Source organism: Phalacrocorax aristotelis, chromosome 6 (genome assembly GCF_949628215.1).
Source record: "Phalacrocorax aristotelis chromosome 6, bGulAri2.1, whole genome shotgun sequence".
NCBI lineage: Eukaryota > Metazoa > Chordata > Aves > Suliformes > Phalacrocoracidae > Phalacrocorax > Phalacrocorax aristotelis.
The window spans coordinates 59,570,340-59,583,605 of record NC_134281.1 but is presented as its reverse complement, the minus strand read 5'-3'; the positions used below and the strand labels follow the sequence as shown (position 1 = coordinate 59,583,605).

General features: G+C 41.8%; 1 protein-coding gene across 2 annotated transcripts in view; it reads left to right on the top strand.

Annotated features, from left to right (window-relative positions):
* Nucleotides 1-13,266, top strand: part of DPYD (dihydropyrimidine dehydrogenase) — a 368,160-nt gene that overhangs the window by 263,263 nt on the left and 91,631 nt on the right. For both annotated transcript variants that reach the window (XM_075098192.1, XM_075098193.1), the window contains 2 exons: nt 9,538-9,658; nt 10,603-10,722. In XM_075098192.1, the coding sequence (XP_074954293.1) occupies nt 9,538-9,658; nt 10,603-10,722 (241 nt within the window). The remainder of the gene's footprint in view (nt 1-9,537; nt 9,659-10,602; nt 10,723-13,266) is intronic.

Below are 13,266 nucleotides of genomic sequence, written 5' to 3'. Positions count from 1 at the left end.
ATGTTGCATTAAAGTCAATAGGTGAAAATTGTGATTGCTGCAGTTTTAACTGACCTACGTCAATGCAACGTAGAGTTTTTCCTATCGTATAGCAATTTTTAAAAAAGCCTTATAGTTAATTTAAAAATAGAAAGTTTTCTAACAGTGGTGTTTCTTCTGGTTGCTTAGACTAATATTTTAAATTAAAACGAAACAAATTTGGAATAAAGGCAAACGTTATGGTTCGACCACCTATTCAGAGAGAGGACTCCGTTTTCAAACTAAATCCAGTTGTTTTTCTTTTAGTGCTGGGGAGAAAACAAAAAGCTTTTATGTGATCTGAAAAAGGGAGTAATTGCAGCTGACTAAAGACAGCCACAAACCTTTCAAGTCTCAGTTCTGCTTGATCTTGACATCCCCCTTATCGTTTGCTCTAACTCCCAACACAAATCTGTGTTTTGTATTTTGTGTAACGGTCAATCAGAATTTTCCAGCTCACTTTTGACCTTGTCGTCATGTTGGTTAGCTTTTCAGCCGTTAGGTGCTACATTATCGGAGAAGGGCTGTAGGAGTGCCACAGTGCTAATAAGGTGTCCAAAGCGGATCTCCCACGCAGCACTTCGATAAATGTATTCTTGGGTTTGGATAGTGACCTGGGTTAATACTGGCGACTATTAGATGCGGTACGTTAAAAAGCTTTGGGGTGTTGGTTTTGGGGATATTTTAAAATGTGCTGTTAAGCATCATGCGTTTGTGCTGCTCCGGCAGCGTACTGCAGTCAGGGAATGCTGTAGCAACTTATCGTTCCCATTTTTTCATTTGGAATAGAGAGAGGTGATCAAAGGCTATTTGTCTTGTGCTTTTAACATCTTTCAAAGGCTCTAATTGTAGAGCTGGAGAAGGGAGAAAGAGTGACTGTGATACCAAAGGAGAGTAGCAGAGAAGAGGGAGATGGGGATCTGCTAAAATTGAAATTTATTAAGATATTCTGATTCCGCGAAAACCTTTTATGAGTCTTTTAAGGTTTATTTGGTTAAACATTATTAATTTTTGAAGTTCCTTTTTTTTTTTTCTTTTATGAGCAGGACTTTCTTTTTAGAGATTTTCAAAGTAGCCTAACTGTGAGAAGCAGGAACCCCAGTAGTGTCACAGTCTCACGTTGGCTGTTCTCAATACCAGCTGTTATCTCTCCCACTATGGACTGGGTCTCAGAGCTTTGGCTTCTCAGCTCAGCCATGACCAAAGCCTGGACCTAATCCAGAGCGACTTGATTTTGTCCGGTGACACACTGGTATCACTGGAAGTAAAGGAGAATCTCAATCAGGCTCCCCCAAGTGGAACTTGAAGCGACTGATCTGAACAGCAGCTGATCAAATCATGACACCATGTTTGCAGCTTTACTTTAAAGTAATAAAGCCTAGCATCTAAAAGCAGAGCTAGGTGACAGGGGTTTGTTAGTTCTTATCATTTCCCACAGGAAATAAGAAAAAAAAAAAAGTTGAATCAAGCCACCAGGCTCTTGCTTGGATTTTTACTTTGACAAAACCATCTGAAAATGGGGAGTCACTGCTCCCTATAAATATATATGAAAAAGAAATAATAGATTAAAATAAAAAACGTATAGTCCTTACATGGTCTTTAAATGGTAATCGTTTTGCCTGAGTGAAAAGACTATAACAAAAAGAAAAAATGTAATCTGTAAAAGATACCAGGGATTTTCCAAGCTATACTTCTACGTCTTTATCTGCAGTATTTTGTAAGCAGAACTGTGCTTGTTTCACTGGTAGTACATGCGTAGTTATGTAAGCCATATGACATCTCTTCAGTTTAAAAATATTACAGTTTTTGTTCAAATTCTAAAGAGAACACATTACATAGAAGTAAAACAAATGTCTTGCTTTACCCACCAGACTTTTAAAATTTTTTTTTTTTTAAGAGACAGGAACAGAATTTTAGAGTATGTAAGAGAGTAGAAAATAAGTATATCCTTGAATTAAACCAGTGAGCAATAGCCACACCACATATTGTTGCTATGGTAGTGTAGCTACATGGTAACTACGTGGGCCTTGCTCAATTCTTCCCATGGTAAACTCTGATCTTTTAGAAATTCTTCCCCAGAGTAAACCCCTACAACCCCAAATTCATTTTGAAACCTCTTGTTTCAGAGTGCTAGTTAATAAAAGCTGAAAGCCTGAGCTGGAATGAAACATTTTGATCCTCCCAGAACAAAATATGAAATTATCCATTTATGGGCATTTTTTAATTTTTATCCTGAATAGGATTTTCCTGTCCCATTTTACTGAGGATGTCTAATGAGATTTTAAAGTAAATATTTTTTGCTAAACCAATGGAAAAGGCTTCCGCTCCCTTCGGTACACTCTGGATCTCGCGCCAGAAGGCAGGGCAGTAAGGAAAATAGTCCTGAGTTCACATACTGTTGTTATCTCTAAAACTTTATTTTGTGGCGTTGGTTTCACATCACGTCATGTCGTAAATTCTGGCTGGAGGGATATAAGCTCTCATCCAGCAGCTACATTTTGGTGGGGTTGACCAGGCTGACCCAAAGCCTCTGAAGTCATTTAGGCATTATTTGAAATTTTTCTTAATTTATCTAGATAGCTTCACATGCAGCTGTGAAAACTGTTACTCCTGCCTTAGGTTAAACTGCCTCATTTCTTTCTTTTTGACAGCTGCGGTCAATAGATGTTGACCAACAGCTGTCAAATTTCCTGAGAAATGAGGAAGCATTTTTTTTTTTACTCCAGATGAGGAGTAGAGAGTTATTTGTCTTCTACGCTGGGAAATCCTTCCCTTAATTTGACAGGCTTTAAACAAATTGTTAGCTTTAATTATGTTTGAAATGGGACAAATACACAACCTAAACTGTCCCTTTCTAGCATGCGAGAAGACAGTAAAGCTAGCCGTGAGGGTCGGAAACGGTGTCTCCCTTGCTGTTGTGATTGACTGCAATTCTGTGCTTAGGTGCTGTGGAAATCCTGGGTAGGTTTAGAGATAGGCAGTTTTATGAAGGTGATGTTGGGCGTCTCACAGGAGGAGAGAAAAAAGATAGCTGTGGAAAAAGATCAATAGTAATATGAAAAAAAAAAAAAGGTGAATGCTAAAGATATCAATTTGCAATGCTTTAAGCTAAAATTCCCATACTTCTACTTTTTCTTTGCATTTGAAGGAATAGCAAAAGAGAAGCTCTTCACACACAGAGAGAAAATTTGATTATTTTTTATTGACATTCTGATTTCCTAATGGATTTCTGGATCCATGTTTGATCTGGAAAAGAAATATGTGATAGCCACCTGTAAAAAGCATTTCAACTAACAGCTCGTCAGGCTAACAAGTCCTCAGGACGCCTGCGGGACCTCTGTAAAAGGTGCAGGTCCAGACCTACATGTTGAGCCGGTGGAGTGGATTGAATCGGTGAGGAAATCTATAGAAATGATCATTACTCACTTGCTAAAGCTGCTTCGAACGTATCGTGCCCGTGCCTGCCCGCACCGCAGGTGGTGGCGGTAGCGCCGCTGTAACGGTCGCAAGGAAAGGGTAGCACGGCCTGGAAGAAAGCCCGCCCGTTGCATGGAGGCTGTCTGCAGATGGCGGAAGGCTATTTTCTCCTGCCTTGTTTTTCAGATGAAGGTGCATCTGAGCCCTCGTGGGCTCTCGGGCAGCAGTTTGACTGAGGACAGGTTTAACTCTTCCCTTGTAGACTATTGTTGAATGAAACAGTAAAGTGAGAATAGTCCATGGATTAAATTTAAAAGCCGAATCTTGCAAGTTCTCACTTTCCTTAGGCTACATTATTCCTGAACATAAAAGCGCTCCCTCCTTTCCCCATAGCTCTCCATACTATTTTGGAAAATGTATCTACTGTGCAGAATGAGGAAGTTAATGGCAGAACATTTTTTTTATATAAAACTTCCTCCAACGATAATAGATGTAAGGGGGCTGCAAGATTTTTTCTGAAGAGGCAGTACAGAAAGAAAATCTGCCACCAGAAGAATGCCCTGATGAGGGACTCCTGGTGCCACTTGCCTACTAGCCGTATCTAAGGAACCCCACGTCAGCTCCATGGGTATTAAATTAATACAAAGACAAAATAAGTCCTCTGTAACTTAGTATCGGTATTTAAAATTGCAAACACGTTGACATAACGCATGACTCAGCCATGAAACTCATTGGCAAGAGAGATAAACGAGGATAGTTTTGTGGCCATCAAAGGCTTGAGGTTTATGAGGAAGATCAGACTTACGCTTGCATTAAATAGAATAAAGTATTTTAATTTCTGAAACTTTGTTGTTTAGGACGTTGTAGTCAGCGGTAAATGAGATTTAAGGACTTGCCATGCAAGGTCCTAATGGCTCTTGCAATATTCTCTGTGCCAACTAGAGCTCCCCGACATCGCAGTCAGGATAACGGACTGGCACAAATCATCAGCGTGACCTGCAACGGTAACTCCAGTAGTCCTACGTAAGAAAGCCTTCATACACCCGGGTTCTGTCCAAGAGGAGTTGTGGTTTTGTACTTTCCACAGCCGCTCTCAGTGAGGCGGAACCGCCGCCGTTACAGTGATCAGGGATGGGCCGACGACGGCGTGGTGCGGGCCGTTTGCTCTGCTGAGCGGTAGGTAGCCTTCCTTCTGACGTTCTTGGGGGAAATTCTGTGACAGGTTTCTTTTTGTGACATCTTTCAGACTGACATTTGTAGTCTTTATGTATGCACACCTACATATGTACGTACAGTCACACATACGTGCTTCCCGAGGACTGTTTGCATAGTTACGAAAAGCATGTTTGTTACCCTAAAGTAGCTGCGTTTCTGTCTTTTGCATTATTCAAATACTCTGAAAAACTGATTCAGTTCAAGTATTAAAAATGTTTCTTTTGTTAGTATGGAAAATATCTCATGGTTTAAGGTGTTCTGAAGACTCAAGTGCAGTTTTCTGCCAGACAAACCTTTTCAGATCCTTATGCAAATGACTTAGCAAAAACTGGGCAGCAAAACAAGGTGAGTTTGAGGAGATGCCCCTGCCTGACTCCCCTCTCTCCACTTATTAAACAGGTACAACCGTACTTCCCCACCTCCGAGAGGTGTTCTGGATACAGTGTAAAGATTGGGCAGGAACAGGATAGTGTGAAAATGAGGAGCCTGCAAGAATACTGAAAATAGGTCATAGTAAAGACTTCCAAAATTTCCAGAAACCTACAGCCAGGCGTTTCTGTGGTAATCCCTTCATGGTTCTGTTCCTTTGCATGAAACACAAGGAGAGGTGACCTACTCTATGCGCAGCATTTTCACGCTCCTTTTTGAACAGGCAGGACGTCTCTGCCTTGGGGGTGACAGGACGTGGGATCCGTCTCATTACCAGTGCCAAATGCATCGGCGGACAACTTGCTGCTTTAATTTCTGAGGACTGATTCTTATAGTTATGGTTGTAGTTAAGCTTATCATGTGATCACGTAGAAAAAAAAGGTGAATAGTTGGTTTTCCTCTAGTCTATCTACCCATTGGCAATGAGTAGTTAGGATTAAAAGCTCCATCTAGCCCAAGGCTATAATGAATATTCAGGAAAGTGGTTCTGTACTGCTGCTTAGGGAAGTAAAAAGACAACCCCTGCAACATTCAAATCTCCCGTGCCTTTGGAATAAACAAGCAATATTTGATTTAAGCACAGGAAAGCAAAGACACACTGATGTACACCTCATACCAAAAGAGGCTTTAGATGGTATTAAATTACCTACAGATTCCTATAGGTACAGCGCGTGAATCAATATTATGTTTTAGCGGATGATAATTTCACCAAGCTTTTATTTAGATGGTGTTTGTTTGTAAGAAAAAAAAAAATACAGCAGATAAATGCAGGGTGCTACCGACGGATGTTACGGTCCATTGAAGCATTTGTTCGTTCTTCTGGATTGACAAACAGAGCAAAATTATGCTGTATCATCGTTAATGAGAGAACCAACAAACCTAGTTACGTGTAGAAGAGATAACTTATAGCAACGGGGTAGACTTTGAACCAAAAGCATCAAAATCCTGTACTACGTTAAGCAGAATAACGTTTTAGTTAGTTCATGTTGTTGATTTGGGGAATGTAAATGCCCAGCTGTTTTTTTCGGCTAGTAACATTTTACGTATCAAGCCATCTAGAAAACATTTCTTAACCACACAGGCTTCATCAACCACCTTATCCACGATAAAAGCCGCGGGCACTCTCATAAAGTTGGATTGGCGTAAAAAAAAAAAGATACTTACGTTGTGTTAGTAGTGACGGGTATTTTTTTGTAACATGATTTACAGGCCTCAAGATTCATTCTCTTACAAGTTATATGCTAATCCTTGGATGTTTTATAAATCAAATCTCTGCTAAGAATCAGTCAATGCAATTTGAAAATTGGGGTCAATCTCTCAGAAATCCAAGTAGATGGGAGGCCCTGAATCAGCAAAATGAAGCCTGTGCATAGCATCTTTAAATCTTGTTTTTGGTACCAGGCTGCTCGCCTCGTTAAATTTGCACCTGAGTTTAAAACTTTGTTGAAAATGATAAATTAATGGTCTCGGGAATCTTAAATTTTGAACTGCATTTCAAATTGGGATAATTTCTGTAGTCCCTGGCTGCACTTAGAAGTGAAATCTTTGTTTTTAATCACTTAAATCTTTCTCAGAAGTTGTGCTCTTGTGTGCCCTCTGCAAATAGTTCTCAGTCCGAAGGCAGGCTTCAGCGGAGAGGTTGTACACCACCATCCAGCGAACCTCCCCGGGATTATATAAATGTAGTTCGTTCGCTCCATACAAAAACTAGCTGTCCAGTGACATGAATCTCTTCTGGTTTCAACCATCTGATGGCTTACGATGCATTTTTCCAAGTCCTCGGTGCAAATGCAGTAGGAAATGATGAATGTTATAAATGAACGAATAACTTTTTCTTGATCTAAAGACGAAAATGTGACATTACAGATAAAAACAGGTGGGGATATTACTCCCCTTTGAGAAGACGTTAGTTGCCTGTAGAGCCTAAAAGCTCTGGTATTCTCACGCGGTGGCTTCACGGCGTCGGACCCGTTCCGGCAGCAGGGGAGCTCGGGCGTGTAGTGGCTGTGGCCGCCGGCCACGTGCAGTGTCGCTCCGCAAGGGGAGCGAGGGCGAGCACCGGCGGCTCACTGACGTCGGCCGCCGCGCCGGGAGGAATCTGAGCAGGAGGGAGCTGGGGGCAGACCCCGCGGAGGGAGGGTCGATCAGCCGGGTGCTCCCGTAGAGCCCCACCACAGGACTCGCACTGGAAAGGGAAGCGGCGAGATCCATCGCATGCGCGTGTGTTCTGGGGGTGGCACAGGGAATTTGTTTTTAAGGTATCCAGCATTCTCTTTATATGATATTTATTTCAGGAGCAAGTGAACTAGATAAAAGGTTATGGGGGGAAAAAAAATCAGCTTTAGAAATACCTGTTTCAATCCAAAAATGTCAAATTTAATGGAAATTCTAATTTTTTGTATAAAATTCAACACCTAATTCCTATCAGTGACTGCCTCACTATGCAGCAAAGCACCGTTTTCGCTGGTTTCTTCATTTCTTCCTTGTTTCCTCACTAAACATTCCTATTTTTTCCTTGGAATACTTAGTGAAGTAAAAACAAAGATTGCACCTCCTTCAGTTGAGTTTTCCAACCATTTTCCTATTCGGTTACCTGTGGGGTTTTGGGTACTGAAAATGGGCGGGTTTCCAAGACTGATGCAAGTGGGCCTTTCAAACGGGCTTTGTCTAAACATGTGCTGTGCAATCAGATATTTAAAGTGTTTACTAGCTTGAGAAACCGAAGACCTTTCCATTGCATTCGTTGCATTAAGCTGGTGTGGAAGAAGCGGAACTGAAGGAAAACTAAGAGGGGGAAAAGGTCAAATTATTATTTCTTAAGAAAGACGCACTAGTTAAATTGTCTTAGGTAATGGAAATTGGGTTTATACGAATGAAAGTGATCTCCCAGTCAGTCAGTCAACGTGGATTCAAATAATTGTATTTTTTTAAAGCGTTAGTGTGTTTGAGTAAGACTTTTTATGGCGGCACTGTAAGCGCTACGAAGTCAGCGTAATGAGTTTACGTGGTGCCAACATTCTGAACTTTATTACAAGGATTTCAAAGGAGAAGAATTAACATAAAGGATATACAATTCATATCTTCTGGAGGGCCTCTCGTTTCTGCGTTGGGCCTCAAGGAAATTCAAGACAGGAATGAAAGTCAAAGATGCGACTCCTTTCATACTGCCAGTGCAGCGTTCATACATATTTCATGGCAGCTGCATGGGCGGGGAGATCACTGTTTTTATTGGAATGGCACAGCTAAGTCTCAGGGTTTTACTATTCATGTCAAGCGCTGTGTACTTTCCAGGAACGCAGCCTGTGGGTTTTTTTTGTTTGTATTTAACCATTGCTGTAAAAAGAAAAAAAGAACAAGGGGATATTTCCCATGTGCTCGCTAGGCCGACAACCTTGGCGTCCACTGGATTGCTTTAAACCAAACTTGATTTAGGCTCATCCCGTTTTCAGTTTTCTGAGTTTTTACAATATCCGAGTGGGAGAAAATTATTCATATATGACAGACTTCATTTTCTGAGAGAGTGATAAAGATGTAGTAAACGTAAAGAATTGCTGCGGTACCAATTAGCCTGCTCAGGGGTTATACTTGTACTAAACCTTGTAGTGGCACCGTTCAGTTTTTAACCAGATCACGCACCGTGTTCTACATGCATCAGTATTGCAAATTTTAAGGTATTTGTTGAAGAGCGTTATCGACAGCCAACAGAAAAAAAAAAAAACAACAATCCATACCCTAAGAGCTATATTGAACAATAACCGTTATGTGTGGCAGAGGCGGAATGTTAGTTCCAGTGAGCTGTTTTCAGTGGAAAGGGTAGCTGATTACTGTCTACATGAGACGCGTTCCATAAGGGAAGAAAATGCCTGGAAATCGTGAAAAGCCAACACTTGAAGATTTCGATTTCTGGCTTTAACAGAGAAGATTTTGATCTTTCATTTACACTACGACCATCCCAAGTTATTCTCTGAAGTCAGAGGAGAGTTCAGAAACGCTGAATTGCGGTGTGATAGCCCTGCAACCTCAGCCCGTCCTCGCTCCGAGCAAGGCATGATCAGCCAGTGCTTCAGGTTCACATTATTTTATACGATGCTGGTAATTTTCAATATACCTTTCGTAGAGTGAGTCATTAAAACTGAAAAGTAATTTTTAAAATAAATGGGTAAAAAAAGTCTCTGTCATCCAAATTGCTATTTTCCCCTCTCTGGGAAGGGAACATTTTATGATAGCTTTGTCTGTTTGGGGGGGGGGAAGCAAATTTTCCTTTTTTCATGAACTAACCTTTCTGTAATGGATTTGCAGTTGCTCGATGTGTCTGAAATAAGTTACCTAATGAGATGACGTGTAATTTCACAAAACCGCAGCACAGCCACTTACAGCAAAGTTTTCTATTTCCTTGGTATACCTTTTGTTCATATTACTTTTAATTATGTTCTATATTTATCTGACCTATTTGAACAGGATCCAGAGCTGGTACGGAACATCTGTCGCTGGGTTAGACAAGCTGTTCGGGTCCCTTTCTTTGCCAAGCTGACCCCAAATGTCACTGATATTGTGAATATTGCGATGGCTGCGCAGGAAGGTAACCGGCTCCAGTGCACAAGCTGTGCAGATTTGCTAATTTGCTGGATGGGGGGAAGTAGGGGAGTTGATTGAATAATAACAAATAATAACAGAAACTAACATGAAAATAGTTTATTTGATATATTTAGAATAAGGACACCGATTAAAGGCTTCCTAATTTTGCCCATGCTTCTAGAATATAGCGATATATGAAGAAAACTATATTAGACTGTTAACAGTAAATCTAATATTTTTGTGTGTGTTTATCCGCACGCTCCTATTTCTATCATATTTATACATTTACGATACACTGTAAATTCCCCTATTCCTTTGTCTAGTAGTGAAAAATGGTGCGTGTGTGTCCTGAGAAAACAGAAATACACCATTTGAAGGTGTATATGTATATTTTTATTTTTTTCTTCAGAGCTGAAAGTACAACGTGGCAGGAAATCAGTTTGCAAGTAGGTGTGTTAACCCATTGCTTAGAACCGCGGTCATCGCTTCTCTGTCGCGTCGTTCACGTCATCTTGCTCCCCACAACGAGAAACAAGAATACGGGCTGGCTCCGTCAGTGCAGAGCTGGTGTCACCAGCTTGGAGGAGGTGACCCCGGTGCCCGGGGCACCTCCGGGTGTCGAACAGCCACTGTAGCAGGGTCAGTCCCACACAGCTGCAGGGCAGAGATCTGCCTGTCAGCCCCAGGGCTCCCCACATGCCGTCTTCATAGCCCTTACGGCCCTTTCAGCTGATGTGGTCTGCCTTGAAGCTGGCGTTGAATTTATCAGCCCAGCATTGGTCTTAAGGGCGCTCCTGCGCATCCCCTTTCAGTTTGTTGCCTTCTGTCTTCAGCCATTTATTTGAATTTTTAGTTATTTCACAGTCTGGGTTTTTCTGCTGCATTTTTCTCCTCTCTCGTTCTCATACACATGATTTAACAAAAGGTGGCTGACCTTTTCTTTCACAGGTGGCGCAGATGGTGTTACAGCCACCAACACCGTGTCAGGACTGATGGGACTGAAAGCAGACAGCACACCTTGGCCAGCAGTTGGTGGAGCGCTGAGGACCACATATGGTGGCATGTCAGGTAGGTGTTGCCCTTTTTGACGCGTGGTACTTCCTTGGAGGCTTTCAAAACATCGGGAGGTCCTTGTAGTGGGCGAGAATATCATGTCTGCAGTCGCACCGAGTCCTTAAAGCTCACTGCTGGTCAATGTTTATAATGGTCATGACAGATGGAACAGATTAAGTGTGAAGGCTCTTGGGTTGCCCTTTCCTTAATGGTAAAGCGCTGCATCAGAATACTGTGATAGGGTCACTGGAGAGGGAAGGAAATCTCCTCTCTCGTGACCTTCGCTTTTCCTCAAATTTTTCATTCTGTCACAATTGTCAGGCCTCACGTTAGACAGAGGCTAATGAAAGGGCATCGCAGGGGGAAATATCAACAATCCAAATGCAGTGTATGTTTCATAGCCCCAACTCCAGCCGTCCTCCCGCCTTCCCACCAAGCGCACCTCTTCCAAGGAGGTTGTTTTCGTCCTCCTCCCGCTGTGGTAAAAACGATAGACTCTGTTAGGCAAACATATGCATATTCCTGTAGCCTGTTCCCTGAGATACACACGACTATCTCACGTAGGCCGTATTTCCAAGTCTTGCTTCACAGTATAATTTTTAAAACCGGCAGCCAAACTTTTACCTCCAGTTCAGCGCCTGGGCGCGCTAACGTATTAATCTATTGACCCTGTGCGCTCTGTTGCTGTGACAACATGAACTTGGCCCTGCAAAGACAATACTGTGAGCTTCTTGACTTCACCGGTATGGAGATTAGTCTCCTTGGTGATAGAGGCGGCAGTAAATAAACATAACAGAAGTAATAGCATCCTCCTGATCGAGTCAAACACTTTTTTCATCGGACCCGTCTCCTACCTCACCCCAAAATCATAATCGGAGGAGACCAGACAGACAAAAAATGCTTCATTTTATGTGGCTGGTGTTATCCTTAGAGAACCGCAAGAAATGTAGCAAAAAGATACCTTTTAAACAAACTTACAAACTTTAATTCAGATTCGTGTATTCAGTGGAAAATTGCCTTATTGCCTTAGATAACTACCTGGAATTTGGAATTTTTTAGAGGACGCTGAAAAGCAAGGAAGAGATAACAATCTGAAAAAATCGTTATGCCTATTGCATAATGATTATTTCACAGTGACAGTCCAATAAGATGTTATATTTTAATATTATGCAAAATGGGAGGAAGAGGGGAACAAGAAGAGAACAGCTACAGCCCATTTCAATTTCTCTAGCCTGCCATGTTGACAGGAAAAGAATAAAGGAGGTCACAGTGGGTGCTGTGCATTAAAAATTAATAAAAGAACTATTGCAGTAGTATTTTATATAAGTAACACCGTTCACATTTTCTCATTTAAGTTGCAATTTCTGAATATTCCTTCCTACCATAAGTCTGTCTAATAAAATCTATAAAATGACTGCATTATGAAAAGTGTGTCTCATATGTCACAAATTTAAAACATGGAGGTAGCGTAAATTCCAGCGGCACCCGGATGCTCAGCTCTGAGGAGGACGTTCCAGCGTTTCTGTGGTTTATGGTTCTGTTATAAATGGGACCTGAGGAAAAGTTCTTTGTTTCTTTTATTTTTATGCATATGTGTGTGCGTGTAAGAATAAAAATGTAATTTTTTTTCCTGAAGTTTTAGGAAATGTCGTTTTAGGAGGCGCCGTTACCAATAACGCAAATCGGGTTATTTGAAAAAATATGAGAACCACTGGAAGTGCTGTCGATTTATTATGTTTTGAAAGAGCATATTGTTGCAGACAAATATATAAAGGTTTCTTGCTGATAATTGACATCACGAGGTCTCAGTCCCACGACTCATTGCACACAAGCAAGCCGCAGAGCCAATAAAGTCAATAGGCTCCGCAACGCCTCGCAATACTTTTTGCTCAGCGATCGGGGTGTAGCAGCGCACAAATTTACGAAAGCAGGGAAGCGACTTTAAATCAAGAGAGCTAGCACGCTTGCAAGAGGACAAAAAACAAATGGGAGAGCGTGTCCTCTTGTCAGAGCAAGGGGCAGGGTGGCCGTGCTTCTGAGGTCTGTTCCCGGCCGTGCCGGGGCTCAGCCGCGCGGCCTGCGGCCAGACACTTGACCTTTCGCTGCTTTGTTTCTCCTGCCTGTGAAATGGCAGGAACGCCACTTACATGCCTACGGGCTTGTTGGGAAGCGCTCTGTGGTCCTGGCATGAAAGTGGCTTCATAGTGTAAAGTATCGGTTTTCTATTTCGCTCTGCTTAAACTTCGTGTTCTCTTTTATTATCTGATAGAGTCGGTGTTTGTTGTTTTTTCAAAGAATTCCTCATGAGAGAATTAATTTTTTAAGCGAAAGTCAGCGCTATTGCAGAAGCAATAAGCCGGGTCCATTTTCCGTGTGTTTTACCAAAGCACAGCTGGTTTATCACGTTCTCTAGCGTGCAAACCTAGAGCAGGCACCGGCATAGCCAAGCTGCATCTCGCTTTCGGGACTTTTTCCAGTTGCACAGATTTTAGTTCTTTTCTGAGCTAGAAACGGTGCTCGCTTGGCACAGATTTTTAGATCGCTCTGGGCTTGCTTGTA